Genomic DNA, 20118 nt, shown 5'->3' with positions numbered 1-20118 from the left:
GCTGCCCAGTGCAGTAGTCTGGGAGCTGACCTTGTTTGTGAAGACAGAGGCAAAAAAAACATTGAGTACATTAGCTTTTTCCACATCCTCTGTCACTAGGTTGCCTCCCTAATTCAGTAAGGGGCCCACACTTTCCCTGACCTCCTCCTTATTGCTAACGTACCTGTAGAAACTCTTCTTGTTACTCTTAACATCCCTTGCTAGCTGCAACTCCAAGTGTGATTTGGCCTTCCTGATTTCACTCCTGCATGCCTGAGCAATATTTGTATACTCCTCCCTGGTCATTTGTCCAAGCTTCCACTTCTTGTAAGCTTCTTTTTTGCGTTTAAGATCAGCAAGGATTTCACTGTTAAGCCAAGCTGGTCGCCTGCCATATTTACTATTCTTTCTACACATCAGGATGGTTTGTTCCTGCAACCTCAATAAGGATTCTTTAAAATACATATGATACCTCACACAGCACATTTTATACAAAGATTATTACAATAGTGTGCAGGGTATGAATACAGGGTTGCACTGAGTCACAGTTACCAACTAGCTCATATTCCCCCTCTGCGCGGGGGGAAAGGGTTCATTCCACTAGCGACTAAGCTACTTCAGCTGCATAACTGAGAGATGTTCCTCTCCTAGAGTTATGTAGGACAGCTATTGAGAAATCTCTTCATACCTTTAGGAGACATTACACTCTGATCCAGCTGTGGGGACAGCAGTACTACAGTTAGTTTTCGCTTTTGGATCCTTGCACCAACCTGCAGTCTGACTACTGATTGTTAGTCTCCCATGTGTGGAATAAACAGAGGGATAATCACCTGCAGAAGAAATAGAGGTTACTTACCTGTAACTGGACGTTCTTCGAGATGTGCAGTCCCTATCTATATTCCACTACCTGCTCTCTGTCCCCTCGGCTGTGGACTGTTCTGAGGTATGAATGGGAAATTGGAGAGGTATCAGCCCTCACCACCTTTTATGCCCTCAGTTCAGAGCACAAGGTGAGCAGTGGCACACATGCAGGCCAAAGGACACCGCTTGCAATAAATAAATAAATAAATCTGGATGCAGGTACATGCCTGTGTCCCACATGTGGAATGTCCAGATAGGGATCACATCCCTTGAAGAATCTCCAATTACAGGTAAGTAACCTCTATTTCTTCAAGTGATTGTCCCTCAGTGTTACAGGTAAGTAACCTCCATTTATTATAGTATCAGGAATATCCAAATGAAAGAAGTGAGACAGTGTTCTCTTAAAATTCTTTAAGCCAGCCCAATCACACAGCAGTGCCTGTCCCCCTAGAGCTGGCTACAAGCAACATCCCCCAAAACATGTTTACTTTCAGTTTGCATTCCCCCAGGCTTTTTCAAACCATATCCAGCAATGACACAGCTAATAGGGGGGCGGGGCAGGGAGAGACCCACTGTGGTACAAATAAATAGAATGTTGCCAACTCTCATAATTTTATCAGAAGTTTTCCAATAACTGGGGTTTCTTTAAGTGTCTAGCCCTCGTGGCTGAAAAGAAAAGCTTGAAAGCATGATTCCATTGTACGCTAAAGGCTCAAATCCCAGAAGGCAAACAAAAAGATTTGTCTAAAAATGTCTGTTTTTAAGCTCTTCTTATGATATTTGGGGCCTTGGCTTTTTTAACATCTGGAATAGGCAATACCATAAATGGCAATTGTTTATAACCATGTTTTTTGTTTCTGTTAACGTTTTACTATGGAAGGAAGTTACCTTGAGTTTATCATGAAAGGCAATACGAGCATTCATTATTTAGTTGCTGAAAAAATAAGAGTATTTTTTCTAAACTAAACAAATGTAAATAAAAAGAGAACTAATGTGAAGAACATCAAGTACTTTTATTAATAAACACACAAATTACTTATGGGTTTTAATCTCGTATTTATAGACAAATCTCCCACAGAACTCCAAATATGATTCAAACAAGGGTCCAATTGTCAGTTTGAGCCAATATGACCTACTAGCATAGTATTGCCTACCCCAAACACTCCAAAATCACGAGTTTGGAGTAAAAATCACAAGATTTTAAAAATCGTAAATATTGGGTTCTTTTTATTTGCCTCTGGTGATTGAGCCTTTTGGGTCACATTTTTAAGCTTTTCTCGGTGAGCACAAAATGGCTAGAAACTTTAATTTTTTAATGAAAACTGAGATTGTCATGTTATAATATGTCTCCATGATATGGGTTTTTTAAAAAACCACCAAATATCACAAGAATCATGATAAAATAGCAAGAGTTGGCAACATGTCTAGCACTTCACTCCTGTCTCATCTGCTTCTGAATAATTTAAGCTTTAATTTATTTAAAAAAAGTAATTTTCCAGTCCTGATAATTACCTTCTGACTGGGAACTGATGCAGTGTCATCTTAGGGAGTCCACAAACAGAGAGACTGAAGCAGTGGACTCAGTTTCCCCTGCCCATGATACAAATTGCTTCCATTGCTTTCTATTTCAGCTTATGCCTAAAGTATACTTTGCATATGCCAAACAACCATTACACGTGTGAAAGTCTAGAGATGAGTTGGGTGAAGGCATGTGGCTGCCAGTGCCACCACTGGGCCAGGGAGCCATTCCTGGCAATGAACCTGACATGGGATGCTGAAAGGAAAGTCTCTTTCCCCATCTGTTCCTCTTGCAGCTCATTAGAAGCTACTTCCTGTTTATCAGCAACAACACAGCTCTTCAAATGTACAGTCTTGGTTCAGTTTCCCCACACCAGTTAGGTCTGTGGTCCCCTCTGCCCAGCTATACCTGACCCTTAAAGAGGAAAGACTATGGAATGACACACAGTAGTACAGAGTCCTGGCATTCATTGCCTTTGCTATCAGCTGCTTGAGTGCTTCTTTGCTGTGCCCTGCTCTGCTGATTGTCATTCAGCCCCAGCACAGAAACTGAACAACAAAGTTTGGAGACCCCAAAATACAATAAAAATAAAATCTAAAGTCTTAATGTCACTACTGAAAAAGGAAAACTTGGGTGGCTGTGTAGATCATCTCCAATGAAGGTTGGATAGCAGCGCTTTCTAATGAGAGGCCTTCATCTGTGCCCCCACTCTTGTTGTGATCTACTGCTTTACAGCTGCACATGTAATGTCTCAGAAGGCAATAATTTTGCAGATGTTTATGGAATTAACTTACCGTTCTCCTTCAGATCCCTCATTAAAACCTCTCCTGTTCTGTGGTGCCCACAAAAAACTTGAGAACAGTTAGGCTGTGTTCTCAGTGCACAGTAACCTATCGATTGTCTCCTTGTACTCTGCCTTGTGTCTGTATCCACCCATTGTCTTTTGTCTTATACTTAAATTGTAAGCTCTGTGAGACAGGAACCATCTTTTTGTTTTGTTTTTGTACAGCACCTAGCACAATGGACTCCTGGTCTATGACTAGGTGCTATCATAATACAAATATTAATAATCATAATAATTAATAGATACTATGATGGGTGCATCAAAAAACCAATAGCATATTTGCAAAGTTATTTTAGCAAGGATTGTCATGTTACCTTCCTTTAGGATAGCCATAGAACCAGCCTCAAAGCCTTAAGAGGTTACTCTCAGACAGACAGCAAATTTGTTCAAAATGCAGTAACAAAATGAAAGATAATTTTTCTCTTTTCATTTACAATAATTTCAGTCTGTTTAGCCTTAGTGTTGCAAACTGATTTGTTCCAGGATTTTTCTTCTGCTTTTATGAGACTGTTCAGATTATTCATTTTCTCAGGTTATAGCCCCCAAAAAGTCAAGCATATTAAATATGGATGAAGACCCAACTCTCATTATTTAACTGTTAACATTCCAACCCACCGTGGAAAGCTGAACCCTATCGTTTGTTCAAGCATGGAACTTGGTTCTGTAAAATGTTGCTTAAACCTGCTACTGATGGCACTATATAACTTACGAGCTGCTAGAGCTTTCCTAGAAATGAAGCAGGCTGTGTTTGAAATATGAAAACTTCCAGTTAGTCCAAAGTAAATTGATTAGATCCTTGTGTTTATTTTATTAATTTCTTAGATGGTAGGACTCCCTACCAACATTTTGCACATCCCTCGCAACCACTGCCTCCTGTTCCTGGACCTTGCATGAGAGTCATCCATCCTGCCCAGCAAGTAATCCATAACTATTCAAATCCTCATGCTCCTAAATGCAATGGAGAAAGAGTTCCACAAAGAGAGTGCTCCTCTGTGGTACGCCCACAATTTCCGTAAGTATGCTTTGAGAATTGGGACACAAACTTTGAAAATTCTAGAGCAGTTTTGTTTGAATTTGGAACCAGTATTTGTAAAGCCTGTAATGTTAGTGTTTCTTGTTGACATGTGTATGGAAAGGTTGGTTTGGAGATTTGTTAAGTTTATTTGCTATCTCCCATGCAATGGGGCCTCGGACATAGCAAAATACAGGCTCTGTGTGATACCAAAACTTCAAAGCCAGTTATCTGAAGTATTATTCCAGTGTCTGCTCCACTCTGACGTGTGCATAAGTGTAAATACTTGAAGACTAAAAGGAAGAGGAGTTGGAAATATCTTAGTTGAAACTTCAGAACTCTTCCCCCCTTCCGCCCCCACCCCGTTTATGAACAAAGATCAGTGAGGTTACATTCTTTAGCCTCCAGTTTTATGATATGCCAGCCTTGAATTCCTCAGTGATTTGCAACAAATAAGTTAATCCTTATCTCTTCTGTAGCTCAGAGGAAAAGAGAGAAAATCTTGTTTAATTCTGATACTATCTAAATTAACACTTCCAGCATGTTCATGGACTTCTGATGACATAAATAAAACAGAATGTCTAGCACTTTTCATCCGAGGATCTCGTAGAACTTTGCAAACATTCATTCATTAGGCTTCACATTGTCATTATTAGTATTATTATTGTTGTTATTATTACTACTACTATAGCTCCTAGGGGGCTCTAGTCATGGACCAGGAGCCCATTATGCTATATAATGCGCTATTCTCACTTAAGAGAGAGGGAACATGAGGTAGAATTTTTTTCAAACTTGTTTGCTTAAAGTTACCTTCAGTGTGAGCTGCAGGCACTCAGCACCTTTGAAAATCAGGCCACTTTTAGTTAGGTGCTGAAGTAAGAATTAAGGTGGGTTAACTTTAGGCATTCATTTTTGAAAATATTCAGCTATGTGGCTTGGCTGTGGCAAGTAATTGAACTAGCAACAGAACTCTGGAGTCCTTGGTGTAGGCTACATAGCATTCTCTGTCTCCAGAGAATTAAGAGCAATAGTTAGCAAAGTGAGATGCAGTAGCAAATTAAGTTTGCATTAGAGATTTTCAACTTGTCAGTGGAAAGAATGGTGAATATCTAGTGTGTTTGAGAGAGTTTCAGTCAAATTTTAAAAAATGGGTGATAACTGTTGGCATTTATTTGTCAATTTGAAGTTCTGGAAAGTTTATAAGCAGCTGTAGAAAACAGGAGTTTTTGTGACTGATTTTTTCTGGAGTGTGTCTCATTTTCCTTTGTACCCTTTTTGCAATAAATCCAAAACATCTTTTGGCCACATCACTGCTCCTTTGCACTGATTCCTAGAATACAAGTTATACATTGATAGTGATTATCTATAGAGTATCTTATAACTTTTTGCCCGTAACAGAAAATGAGCGCCAAAGCAAATCCACCAAGTTTTAATTTGACAACAAAAAATACGTTGTAGCCAGAATGTTGTCATTCACATACAGGAACAAGGGGGAAAAAATGAGAGAGAGAGTGTGTTCTAAGGGCAAAAACCCCAGCCAAGAACACAGCTGCTGAAAACTCTCTTCCTACCCCTCTTTTTTTAAAAAAAAAAAAAAAACTAGTTAGAAACATTATACAAGGTTACTGCAGCCCCAGAATGCAAGTCTCTAACATGGAAAACCTCAATCGTATCCACTATAACTGGTCACATACAAGTTTTTTTTCACAATTTTGATCTTCGGTCCATAACAAAAATATTTCAGTTTGGAAATGCTGTCCCAGTGTCTCATGGGAGTTGTAGTTTGGGTACCTCAGACCTGGATTCTCCTCTTTAGGCCAATGTCTCTGGTCAGACTCCATCTGAGTCCCTGAGGCCTAAGAGTTTTCACATATCATCTTCTAAGTAGTGGCTATAGACTATATAGGTGCCACTTTGATGGTCAAATATTCACATGTATAGAACTGTATGCACAGACGAGCACCGTTTGGAAAGTTTACCCCTTCTCATCCAAAAATACTTTTGCTTCCTTTATTTACAAATTAACTGCTTTTAAATATGAAAGGATCCAGCCTTTCTCTTGCATTCACCTGCTGTGGTCAGCACTTCCTTTGCAATAAACTACATCAGCGTGGTAGACTTCCACCCAAGAAGTATCAATGGAAACGCATATCCAGACACTCAAATAGATCTGAGGAAAAGCTGAGCCAGTGGTGACTCTTCAAAATCTCTCTGAAATTCAGATTTTCAGTCCTAGATTCTTATTTGGTAAATATTCGATAAGCTAAGTCTCTCTTTGCTATTAAAACAAATCATTTGTTTGTCTTTAAAAGAACTCAAATTTTATGTTTGCGTGTGTGTATGTATATAAGAAATCATCATTTGTTTTTCCTTCTAGAAACCAGTTATACAACCAGGTACCCAATGGAGGGCTGCCACCCACGGCAAGTGCCCAAAGTGATGCTTACCAGTGTACTTCTGACTTCGGACCTCAGGTTAACAATTTTCTGCCCCCAGCTGCTGTCCCAAGACCTCTTAGTAATCCTGCAGCCAGGGGAACTCTGAGAACAAGCAATTTGCCAGAAGAGTTGCGTAAGTTGTTAGCAATTTTCTTCTGTCAGGTTTTATTATTTCAAAAGCTGTCTGTGATCATCAGCCTGTCAGCTTTACATGCTTAGCAACAAAAAATGTAAACAGCAGAAGAACACAAAGACAACAAAGAAAGAAAACACTTAACATGAACTAGACTTTTTGCACTAAATGTCATCAGGTCCTGAACATGTTTGTGTTTGGTATAACAAATTATTCCCTTGGAACTGGAAACAAATTAACATAATTCTCATTAATTACTTGACATTATGTTTTTTAGAAAATAAACAAGCACTTTTTGGATTATTTTCATGGACCAGCTGATTTCTTGCTAAAATAGATGTCCCTGTGAGGCAGAAGGCACTATAGTTCTTAATAATGAAATAATAGCAATCAGAGCATAGAAACTGTTCTGTAGTGATGGTTGGATCAGTTAAGGAAAAGATGGGGACCACCTCCTCCTTCAGAATCTTCACCTGTTTCTACAAAGCAAACCCTTATCATCATCATCATCTTAGTATTAGATAGTGCTATCCACATTTTACAGATGGGGGACTGAGGCCTAAAACTGGCTGACTTGATCATGATCATCTCTTATAAGGCTTTTTTTTTCTTTTATTTTTTTTAATATATATATTAAAAATATATATATATTAGAGTTTTCCCAATTTGTGTGTATCTGGGGCTGGAACTGAAATCACCAAACACTTCCTAAAAGAATCATAGAGATTTTAAAAATCTACTCAGTTGTCTAATCCCTGACAGTTCCATGCAGTAGATACAATTCAGAGCATTTCTAGAGAATCTGTTTCCTGCACATGAACCACACAAATCCTTGAATCCTGTCTCCAGATCCTATTTATCTCACAGTACTTAGGACCAGATTATGGCTAAGGTCCTATGCAGGTATTTAAGGCTGAGAGGTTGGCACACTGGTATCCATACAGTGCTACCTACCCCAAGCAGGTAGAGAGGCAATCAAGCCATGGTCTCCGTCCCCACTCTGAATGAATTAATGCAGTCCACACAGGGGAGTGCACACTGCACTCTCTAAAGGAGTGGCACAGAAGCTGTATTGTGCCTCCCAGCACCCCTGCTGAAGTGGTAAACGCCACACCAACCCTGAGCCAGGGCTATGAATAAAAAGAACTATACCGCTTTTTATAAATAGTGCTGTAATGGTCTTCCAATGTCTTTTTCAAGGAAAAGTTAGGATTTTCAATGGCCAGTGTCCTTTTAAACATTGTATTGATTGACAGGTGATACATATTTCTGGTGAGATCCTTCCACATCTCAGTAGGAGCTTTACATTTTCCACCACTTTATATCTTTACGTCTACCTTCAAAATCCCATATTATAGCCATTGTGTCATTGTGCTTGAAGGCTGAATTAGACTATCAATATCACTTTTGGATATGCTCTAGCTCAGCCAGTAGTCATGGCCTTGATGCAGGAATTACTGGGTGAAATCCTATAGCCAGTGTTATTGCAGGAGGTTAGATTAGAGTATCATAATAATCTCTTCTGGTCTCAAAATTTATGATTCTCTGACTCTTTAATTGGTCACAGTGGTCAAATGTACAAGGCACAGCCCCCTCTCACTGACTTCACTACTGAGCAAGTAAAGTTATGAAACTGTCTCCTTTTCTTTGAATCACCTGTTTGGACTCATCACTTATTTATATGAATGTCTCTCTTAGGTAAGGTTTTTATAACCTATTCGGTGGATGCAGCTATGGAGGTCATGAAATTTGTGAACTTTCTGCTTGTAAATGGATTTCAAACTGCAGTGAGTATTCCTTTTGGAAAGAATGATTTTCAGATAAAGGAGAAAAGAGAGATTTTTTTTTTTTAAACAGAGAGGTGTATGTTTTTCTATGCATCACTAAATGGTTGTAGATTCAGGGAATAGTAAAAAAGAAATGGGTTTTAGATGAAAAGTTTAGATTAGATTATCCACATTTTCATTTGTTGACTTTTTAAAAGTGAATTTCGTGCTTCTGAAAGGTGCTAGACTGACAGTCCTTGAGACATTTCTTGATAACTTGGTACAGTGTGGACATCAATATGAGCTTTCACCTGCTGCTCCATCAATGTGCCTCTACCTTGATTAGGACTGACCATCTCTGGGCAGGAAAAATCAATCCAGTTTTCATGTTCGTTCAGTCCAAACCATGGCCTCTTTGCAGAGACAGCTAATTTTGTAGATGTTTTTTCAGATGTGGACATCTGTGCACTAGAAATCAGACAAAGACCAAAAACCATCAGATATTTCACATTGGTTACTGAAACAACCATAAGAGAGTGAGATCTTTTGGTCACTACAAATCTAGGGAGGATTCAAGCCAATGACCTAGAGGTGTGAGTGAATGGCTCTGTGTTCCACTGTCAATCCTACGTGCCATCCAGATTTTCATTTAACTGTTCATGGGTTTTCTTTAACACAATTCTCACCTCTACAAGCATCATCCACAAAGGTTCCAGGACTTGATATCCATAGAAGCCAATTTTCACTCATTTTTTTCTTATTTCAAGAACATAAGCTGTCTGATTCTCCCACCTCCACTCTTTGGCCTCTTTGGCCCCAATTCAGGAAAGCACTTAAGCACATGGCTAACTTTAAGCTTAATAGGACTTAATGGAAGTTAAGCATGTGCTTGCTTGCTTTCTTGAATCAAAGCCTTTTTCCAGAGGCTCAAGCTATGCTTATTTATAGTAGTTTGATTCTAAATATGACCAATTAATATGAAGACTGTTGATATCACCTCTGGAGACAGAGTAACAAATGTAGAAAAATGATATCAAAGCAGGTACCCAAATATATTCACTCATTATTTTTAAAGAAGAGAAAAACAGAGACTACCAAAACCTTGGAATTGTTAAAATGTACTTCATTAGCCAGTGTCATAGACTGTCAATTTATGGAGCTCATGAAGCTTGCAGAGAGCTGATTGAGGCTGATCATACTCATTACAATGAAGTCCCCTGCCCTTCGGCACTCTTTGCAGCCTGGATTGCTGCTTCTAATAGCAAAAGCCTTGCTGATATGCTTGCCAAGCTCAGATATTCATTGTGAAATTTTGCAGGAAGAAAGCTGTGGATCTTTTCTGATAAATAGTCTTGGACATAAATTCATGTATTCTTTGCAATGATGCCAATTTAGGGAAATAATGGCAAGTTTTGTTTTGGGTTGGGGTGTGCTGTGGGTGAGAGAGTGTTGTGTGTGTTTGGTGTTGAAGAGTTGGGGTGGGGGTAGTAAATGGGAGATTCAGAAGCCACAGAAGTGGAGGAACAGACTAGGCACTTCAGGAATATTCTCAAAACCATAATTCAAATTTTCAGCGCTTTTGGATAATGTCATCAATTTGTGTGGAGTTTCACTCTGGTTTGAACTATAACTGTCTTTGATTGGGACTTTCTGAAAACATGTAATAAGTAGCTATGTTAAAGTAAAAAAAAGGCAGTGATTTTGATATGTAAATACTAATCTGTCTTTCGCCTAGGAATAGTGAACACTTAAGACTCTGAATCTTTAAGTACACTATTTGACTTTAAAATTTGTTTGGTAAACTTTTTACAAATGTTCCAAGAAATTCTCCTGTCCCTGTCCCATCTTCACAATCCTCAGGACCTGCAACTGAACAATGGGGAAGTAGTAATCTCCAGCTCTCCTTCTCTTACAGATTGATATATTTGAGGACACAGTACGAGGCATTGACATCATTAAGTGGATGGAACGCTACCTAGGTGATGTACGTAAAGACAATCTAATCTTGTCTGACTATTTTCCCATAGAGATGGCACAAGGAAAATTCTTAAGAGTTGATACTAGTAGTGAGAGACCAGAACCTAAATGTGAAGTGCACACACCTACACTGAATGTACAGCTCTGAGAAAGAGTTTGTCTTCATTAAACAGTGGAGTGAACATAGTACATTTGTTTCTTTTTCCTCAGTTCTCTTTGCCTCCACCACACTCCACCAAGTTTTTATCCATTTCTGCCTTTCCCCACATCACAAGTTTTCTCCTTGTCTGTCCCCTCAGGCCTAGCATGACATTCTCCCTCCCCTCAAGGCTGATTGATTTGATCTCCCTCTCTGCCAGTGGTCAACTCTCCTTCCCCAAGAACCTTTCCAACTTTCCTGCTCCAGACTCCTGAGCATGCAGTCCCTGCCTGTGCCCTCATTATCCCCAACCTGGGGGTATTTGGTGCAGCATTGCTTCTACAAAAGAATGTGAAATATGATGCTGCATTTTTGTACAATAGGTCCACAACACAAGTAGCTAGATGGGTATTTGCATGAAATTGTTTTGCCCTGCTTTGCTTTTAATCTATCTTAGCTTTGGGGAACATTAAATCTCCCGTAGCCAATCCACTTATGATTTGTTTTCCATTGATAGAACACGTATAGGTCAATAGCTTAATTTAGGATTTGTGATTTAAAAGAAAATGATTGTACCCTCATCCTGTTCTAGACTAAAACAAGCAAAAGAGGCATGTAATGAGACATAAAACCAAGATCTCAATTCCTTCTGTTTGTTAAACATCCCAAAGCTCTTTCTCTACAAGTTAGGGTGTTAACTGTGGCATTTCAGTCAAACTCGGACTCTGGTAGTTAAGTTCTGTCTGAAGTTTCAATTGGATATGTTGTTCCTCACATGCTGCCCTAAATTACTGTATAGTGTTTCTAAGCATGGTTAAGGCAATTACTGTGTTTCATCCCAAAGGCAACTGCATTTCAGTGGGGAATGCAGTGATCCTGTTCCCCGTATATAGTTTGTATATTACTATGTCTGTAAAGCACTTTGGGAAGCTGAGGCCTTTATGGATAAATGTGCTGTGTAAAGGTAAACTAAAGTGCAGCTTGCTTCAAAGCCAAGACTATAATGCTACAACTTAAGGGCCTGATATTGAGAGTCCTCAGCATCGACAACTTCCTCTGAAGTTCATGGGAGTTCTGGGTACTCAGTCCTTGTTGGGATCAAGCCAAATCATTGTATTAAACAAAAACAGAGAGACTCACTGACAAAGTAGAAAGCACCGCATTAATTTCTATCATTTTGGTGCATAGCTTCATGCATTGGATTTCTTGGACTCATTCTTTCTTTCACAGAGTATCTGTCTGATATTTTGTGTGTGCCATAGGTACATGCCAATCCCCAACATGTGTGCACACATCTGGCAGTGTGTGCATGCAAGCCAGGCATGTGAAAAAGCACATATGTAATATGTTGATCCAGTGCAAGTTACCATGACTCCTTGTGGTATCTGGCCCCAACAACTCTACAGTATTCTACTTTCTCCCAGGTAAAGGAGCTCAAGCGGTAGGTGAAAGGGGACTGTACTTTTGGTACTGAAGGTCCCTGGTGTGGACCCCAGTGACAACTGCAGTAGCATGTGCACTTTTGAAAATCTGGGCATAACTATATGACACATAAGTTACTTTTCATTAATGTGGTTTCAACTGTAAATTGGTCAACGCTAATATCTGTTGATCTTATCCCTTGACATTTAGGTGTTTTATATGTAAAAGTAGCAATTGCAAGAAAGAGAGAGGAAAGAGTGTGGATGAGTTTCACAGTATTTCACTTGCCAGAATGAATGAAATCCTCTGATATTTGCCAAGAACATCAAGAGCACTTAAAATACAAACTGGCAGGTTTCCAAGCAGCCTCTATGAAACATAGTGAATTTCACAATTTCATATCAGTGCTTTTCTCCCTAACAGAAGATGGTGATGATAATCATAGCAATCAGTCCAAAATACAAACAGGATGTTGAAGGGGCTGAATCCCAGCTGGACAGGGATGAGCATGGCTTACATACTAAATACATCCACAGGATGGTAAGTGAGGGCACACGTTTGCCATTTTAAAAGGAATCTGCATCATTTCCCCTTAAAAGCAAATCTTTCTCCAAATGCATGTTCTTTGTTTTCTTTGTGGTGCTCACATTAATGCCTCCCATCTCGTCAGTATCCTGTACCCAGTATTACTGGCTAGGAAATGCAGTTTGAGATTAATACAATATCCTTTTAATCATGTGTGCTTCATTCTTTCATATTTTTATGGTTTTATAAAATCAGAATTTTTGATATTCCAGTTCATCATCTTAAACCTTTTATGTGGTCTTCCATGCCCCCCCAGCATGATCTGATATAATACTGTCTGACCATCCTCCCTGTAATTCACCCTGCTGTGGGCTCTGTCAGTCAGTGGTAAACCTGACTGAGACATGGAACTGTGAAGCTAAGCACAGGACTGGCAGGGGAGGAGAATCAGACCAGTGTACTTTTGTGAATCTAGTTGTTTCTTCCTCCCTTGTCAGCTCCCTGTAGAGCTCATGTCATAACCTTATAGGCCTCACATTGCCACAACTAACCTCCTATTTAAACATCTCAAAATAGCTCTCTGCTGATCAGCCAGAACGAGCTAATACAAAGGTAACTCATCCCCCACTTGAGAGCTAAGCCCAGTATCCTGGCAACACTTCCAGTTCTCACTACTTCCATCAGACCCTAAATCAGATTAAACCCAAATCTACATGTGACAGGGGTTTAGTTAGCATCCTTGCTAGGACACAGAATTGACCCAAATTGTGAAGATATTGAAATTAATGCTTTCACCACTTTGTAAACTGAATAGCATTTCTTATCAAGTCATACTTAAGCAATCCTAGATTTATTTGACAGGATTACTCGGTGCAACCAAAAAATATAATTATTTGATTCTGGATAACTGGCAAATAGCCAATAAAGCTTTGAAGAATCCTTTCCTGTGTCTCTTATTTCTGTATAGAGAGAAGTCACATAAATATGCCCCACAGATGATGCTTGATGTAATTAGAAGTGAAGGTTGACTAGCCATAGGTCAAATATCTTAACAGAAGAGTAGTTTGAATAAGCAGTGAATGTTCTATATGTGTAGTTATCTGGACATGTGTACAGAAAAATTAACTAATAAGATTAATCTTTTCAATTAAATGTCAGATTTGTTCTGTTTTAGATGCAGATTGAATTTATCCAACAAGGAAGCATGAACTTTAGATTCATTCCTGTGCTCTTCCCAAATGCTAAGAAGGTAAAAACAAATTGTTATATAATTAATCATGTATTATTCTTGGTCAACGTGCAAAATGGAATAAAAAGACTCATTTTCTTGGTGCTTTATAAGAGCTTGTTAATAATTTCCTGAGCAATATTTTACTCAAATGGTCCTCATTTTTATGTACAAATAAAACATATACCATAGTATTAATCAGTATGTTAACATGATATATTTGGTCTTAATAAGTGTAATAACTAAAACAGAATCAAATTCTCCTGACTAGTAAAAGAATTTAATTGACTTTGACATAAGAACAGGTTCAGAGACGGGCTACAAGGATGATCCGAGGAATGGAAAAACTGCCTTATGAAAGGAGACTCAAAGAGCTTGGCTTGTTTAGCCTGGCCAAAAGAAGGCTGCGGGGGGATATGCTTGCTCTATATAAATATATCAGGGGGGTTAACGTTAGGGAGGGAGAGGAATTATTTAAGTTTAGTACTAATGTAGGCACGAGGACGAATGGGTATAAACTGGACATTAGGAAGTTTAGACTTGAAATTAGACGAAGGTTTCTAACCATTAGGGGAGTGAAGTTCTGGAACAGCCTTCCGAGGGAAGTAGTCGGGGCAAAAGACTTTCCTGGCTTTAAGACAAAGCTTGATAAGTATATGGAGGGGATGTTATGATAGGATTGTTAATTTGGGCAATTGATCTTGAATTACCACCAGATAGGTCTGCTCAATGATCTGCGGGGAGATGTTGGATGACATGGGAACTGAGTTACTGCAGAGAATTCCTTCTTGGGCGCTGGCTGGTGAGTCTTGCCCACATGCTCAGGGTTTAGCTGATCGCCATATTTGGGGTCGGGAAGGAATTTTCCTCCAGGGCGGATTGGCAGGGGCATTGGAGGTTTTTCGCCTTCCCCTGCAGCGTGGGGCACGGGTCGCTTGCTGGTGGTTTCTCTGCAGCTTGAGGTCTTCAAACCAGTTTTGAAGATTTCAATAACTCGATCCTGGGATAGGGGTTGTTATAAAATTGGATGGGTGGGGTTCTGTGGCCTGCCTTGTGCAGGAGGTCAGACTAGATGATCAGATTGGTCCCTTCTGATCTATTAGTCTATGAGTCTATAAGTTATCTGGAAAACAAGCTTCTTATATTCACACCTTATTATTTTGCCAGTTTACCCCGAGATAATGCTGATGGGTTTGATGGGAGAGACTTATGATCATGGGGACCTGAGGTTTTTCCAATTTTTTTTTTAGAAAGTAAAATCAAAGAAACAAGAAATACTAAGTTATCGTAGGTCATCATGTGAGCTGTGGTGGGCTCATCAGACAAACTAACAGGTTTTGCAAAACCTGCAGTTTCACCTGTCCTCACTGTTGATTTTTGAAGATTCATTTGAAAATGGGCAATAAGATGTAAAATCAAAATCCTTCCCGCATGTGATTCTTACTGACCTCCCTCACATTTTTGCGACAGTAGAAATATCAAATACATTGTCCTTTCCAAGTTCCAGATGGGTAATTATATTGTCCTGCTGAAATTACAAATGGATATGGTATTCATCTTCACTTCTTGTTCTAAAATGTTTTATCCTTTAGTTTTGTTGTGCTTGTCAACAGCTGTCACATTAGTAGAGCTCTGTGCGCATACAAAATTTATATTGGCAGATGCAGATATAAATCGCTATCTGCAGAGCTGCAGGGCACTACTGGGAACCACAGCAGCAAAAGCAGCAGCATGTCGGACCGTTGCTCCCAAGAGTTGGCGCCCCTTGCCAGCAGCTCCTCTTGTGTGGCTGTACTCCCCAAGCCCCACTCACTGGGGTGGGCACCAGGCTCACTAGCAGCTTTGCCTGGTCACAGAGCCCCAGTGGATGAGGGTGGGAGTGGTACAGCCACACCAGAAGAGCTGCCAGAGTGGGGCACTGGCTTTTGGTAGCGGCAACCCAACGTGCTGCTTTTGCCACTGCAGTTTCTGATAGAGCCCTGCAGCTCCACAGATATCAATTTATATCCGCAGATATCCATATCTGTATCAGTGGATATACATTTTTTTTTTTGCGCAGGGCTCTACACATTAGATCCATGTGGTTTCTGTATTTCAATGGTGGATGGAAGGATTCTTTTATATTTACTTGGCTACCTAATGTTAGACTCCTAAATCTATATTTAGGCAACAAAATAAAAGGCATGATTTTTAGAAATGCTGAAACTTGTAGCTAGCATGGACATCAGTGGAAGATGTGTGTGCCCAGCATCTGTGGACACAAATCATTTATTTAGTTCCCTAAATATAGATTTAGGTACCTAACATTTAAGCACCAAAGTTTTGAAAAATTGACTCTAGTTTATGAAGCATTTGGGAGCCTTCAGGATGAATGGTGCTATAGTATTTTACCTTTAGATCATAAAGTTTCCAAAGTAGCATTTCTCTTCAAATGGAAAGAAAAGTGAAACCATGGGAATGAAGGCATTTCCACACCTGCTGTAGAAATTTTTAAAGCTTAGGGCCTGGTTGACATTAATGGGAATTCTAGGCAGATCAAGGACAGCATATTGCTTTGAGTTTTCTTTCTATTTATCCATCTATCTACAGCTTTTAAAGCTCTACCCATACCCATAAGGCAGAGTTAATTCTAACTTTTGTCAGTCTTTGAGAGTAGTATATATGCAAAATTTGAGATTTTAGTAATTAAAAAAGATTTAAGAGAATACTGTAGTATTATTTTAAAAAATGAGATTAAGGGTATTTCTACACTTTGAGCTGAAGGTGTATTTTCCAGCTTGAGGAGACTTACACTAGCTCTGATTTAACTACCATGCTAAAAACTGTGTGTGACCGTGGTGTCGTGAGCAGTTGGAGGGACTAGGCACCTCAAGTATGTACCCCTCCAAGAAGCCAGGTATGGACTCAAGGTGGTTAGCCCCTCCTGCTGCATGCACTGCTGCAGCTACACTCTATTTTTAGCATGCTAGCTTGATCAAAGCTCATGTGGGTATGTCTCCTTGGGCTGGAATTTAGACCTTCAGTTTGAAGTGTAAACATACCCTAAGAATGGTACAAGATTCAGAAGTGAATAGACAAGATGGATGCTGCAGGTATATTTGGGCCTAATGTCAGATACAACAATAGCACACTTATACAAAGTTCAGCCAAAATTAGTTTATTGTGAGACTACCTAGCATATGGCAGTGGTTCTCAAAGAGTTATCCAAGGAGAGTTTCCAGGTGTCCTGCTGAACTGTTCTTGTCAGAGTGGTGAAACATCTGTCTTCAAGCAATGACACTTCCTGCTAGTGTCCCAGTTTAGGACACTAAGGTTTTCAAGAGGTGCCTTTCTCAATTAAACTACAAATTTAGGACCATCTCTAGAGCCTTTGTGACTGCAATCTTTATTTCATGTTTCTAGGGGTAAGATCAATCTTCATAAAATTTGCTAATGACACTACAATTGTAGGGGTAGTGAATGTACTTCAGGAAAGAACCAAACTGTAAAGTGACCTGAATAGATTATATCGTGAGAGGGCTGTAGGAAGTATGGGGAGGTGTGGGTACCAATGTATGTAAACCTGACACCTGTAGAGAGGAAATAAACAGTATGGATGCAAAGTGGAATGATGTAAACAGGAAGCCACACTCATCATATTAACCCAACTTCATTTTTATTTTGTTTCCTTTATACTGTTCTGGTAATAATTTTTAATGTAATCAAGCAATTGTCATGAGAAGGTGAAGGGATCTGTGCTTGGAAGGGTAATAATACATGATAGAGTTTGGAACTCCATAAGTAGTCCCCTGTAAGAAAAAATTTGAGAACTGTTTGTATATGGAATAAAGTTCACCACCAAGGAAACAATAGGAGCCAAGTGGTCTAGATAGTTTTCATTATGAAACTAAATAAATACTGAAGGGAGAAGAAATTGTGACAAACAGCTTAAGCCAAAGACTGAGTGGGCTTTTCCAGCCTCTACTTGTATAATACTACAGGGAACCTGGGTCTTGCCAGCTCTCAGATCTGGCAGCTGATTCAGCACTTGCATTAAGCCAACAGAATGGTAACCTCAGTGATTTAGGTAAAAATATTAAGCATTTAATTCCTTACATGAATGCCCAAACAATGTGCTGTTTAGAACACTATGTATCACTAGCCAAAGGATCAAAACAGATAATTTAGTTAGTCATTAATTTTCATCCCATATTCTAAATGAGAATAGACAAGTAATAGATATGTATATGTTTTATTGATTTGTTTTATAAATAACAACAAACATAACCTCACAGTATCCCAATGGAATCTAAGCCAGTGATTTTCTGTGTGCTAACACACACAAAGCATTTGAGAGTCCACAGTAGTTTTGGCATATTTTGCTATATATTCCCTGATAACCAAGGGCTGTAAGAAGATCAGTTTGCTCTCAGATGAACCCTGTAAAATCAGAGGGCAAACAAAATGCTAGAGTGAAAAAAACCCAACTAAACTCAGTCAGTACATTGACTTTATTAATACTTCTGATGAGTCATATGCAAACCTGTTGTTCTAAATAATCAGTTTCTATCCTTCCATCTGGGGGAAATTTTTACTCTTTGTTCATTAAGTACCATGTAAATATGTGGCACTATATAAATGTTCATAGTGTCTGGATACTATGGTGATGACCATTTTAGGCATTTGTCTAATAGTTACTGATATCAGTGAAGAGTAAATTAAAACATGAATGATGGTTAGCACCATAGGATGCTAAAATAAAAATGTTATACACGTGTTTTTTTGTGATGAGTTATGCAGCTGAGCAATACATAGACTCAACCTGTTTCAAAAACTAAATAAAAATCCAAGTGTGACTAATTACTTGTCAGTGTTGTGAGAAATGGCTATAGCAGAGACACAGTGACGGTTGTATGGCAGAGTCTAATAGCACTGCTGGGAGGTTTCTGCACGAAAGTGATACGCAGTCAGGGGATTTTATGTGGTTATGGTTTTGGTTTGTTTTTTCTCATTTGCAGGAACATGTGCCTACCTGGCTTCAGAACACTCACATTTATCGCTGGCCAAAAAATAAGAACAACATCTTGTTGCGGTTACTGAGAGAAGAGGAATATGTTGCTCCTCCAGTAGGACCTTTGCCTACACTCCAGATTGTGCCATTATGAACAGTTTTACAGAAAGTGCATGACAAGTAATTGTTAAAGGGTGATGTTGGCAGGGAGCCAGGACTTTTCCAGGTGGCCCTTTCTGATGATGGCAGATTCTCTTTCTGCTAAAGGAGTTGTCTTGGGTAATTCAGACTCAGCTCCCTCACTTTTCCACTGTATCAAACATCTCTTTCTGAAGTTGAGCAGGCATAATTCCTCTCTCAATTCTTAAACACATTGCAAATGGAAAAAATGTCCAATTGTATTTTTTATTGATGTTTCGAATATTCCTCTACTAGTCTGCAACACAGCACGTAATTACTGTAAATTATGTTGCAATTAGTGTAAAACAATTCTGCCTTCCTGTTTGCTGAGAGTTTCTTTTGTTGTTATCCAGATGTTCTTGCATATTACAGTGCTCTCAAACAATGGAACAGACAATAAAATATATTTGCTTTTTCTAAAACTGTTTTATTTATTGCTGGGGAGAAATAAATGAGGCTTTGTGGTAGTTTGGGAGCAACCTTAAAGGACTGGCAACTGTTCGGTAATACATCTTTTACTCAAACAGATTATCTTGCACTGTATTTGATAAGAGGGCCTGTGACTCTGGCAGACCAGGTGCCAGCTCATGGCAAGCCTCAGGCCTCATTGAACCATGCATAGATGGAAACCAGTCTGGCTTACCTGTGGATTAGTATAGTTAAAATAGAGAGACAAGGTGAGTGAGGTAATATCTTTTATCGGACCAACTTCTGTTGGTGAGAGACACAAGCTTTTGAGCTATACAGAGCTCTTCTTCATGTCTGGGAAACATAATCGGAGTGTCACAGCTAAATACAAGATTGAACAGATAGTGTAGCATAGCATATATTGAACACTGTTAGATCTTGTGTTTAGCTCTGATGCTCTTGAGTACTTTTCCCAGACTTGAAGAAGAGCTCTGTGTAGCTCGAAAGCTTGTCTCTTTCACCAACAGAAGTTGATCCAATAAAAGATATTACCTCATCCACTTGTCTCCGTAATGTCTTCAGAATAACATGGCTACAACAACACTGCATACAACAGTGGAAGATACAGTTAAAGTAGATATTAATATTATAAGAGTGAGTTTGGTGTCTAGACCTTATGAACAGTGTAGGATGCTGC

At 39.2% G+C, this 20118-nt stretch overlaps 1 protein-coding gene across 3 annotated transcripts in view; it reads left to right on the top strand.

Annotated features, from left to right (window-relative positions):
* TRAF3IP2 (TRAF3 interacting protein 2) overlaps positions 1 to 19694 on the top strand; it is a 39387-nt gene extending 19693 nt beyond the window's left edge. For all 3 annotated transcript variants that reach the window (XM_030556138.1, XM_030556139.1, XM_030556137.1), the window contains 7 exons: positions 4026 to 4215; positions 6593 to 6786; positions 8485 to 8573; positions 10468 to 10536; positions 12514 to 12630; positions 13790 to 13864; positions 18841 to 19694. In XM_030556138.1, the coding sequence (XP_030411998.1) occupies positions 4026 to 4215; positions 6593 to 6786; positions 8485 to 8573; positions 10468 to 10536; positions 12514 to 12630; positions 13790 to 13864; positions 18841 to 18987 (881 nt within the window). In that variant the 3' untranslated portion in view covers positions 18988 to 19694. The remainder of the gene's footprint in view (positions 1 to 4025; positions 4216 to 6592; positions 6787 to 8484; positions 8574 to 10467; positions 10537 to 12513; positions 12631 to 13789; positions 13865 to 18840) is intronic.
* Positions 19695 to 20118: the final 424 nt, after the last annotated feature.

The sequence above is a fragment of the Gopherus evgoodei genome, chromosome 3 (genome assembly GCF_007399415.2).
Source record: "Gopherus evgoodei ecotype Sinaloan lineage chromosome 3, rGopEvg1_v1.p, whole genome shotgun sequence".
Taxonomy (NCBI): Eukaryota; Metazoa; Chordata; order Testudines; family Testudinidae; genus Gopherus; species Gopherus evgoodei.
Note: the sequence above shows the minus strand (reverse complement) of the source record. Positions and strands in the feature narration are given on the sequence as shown.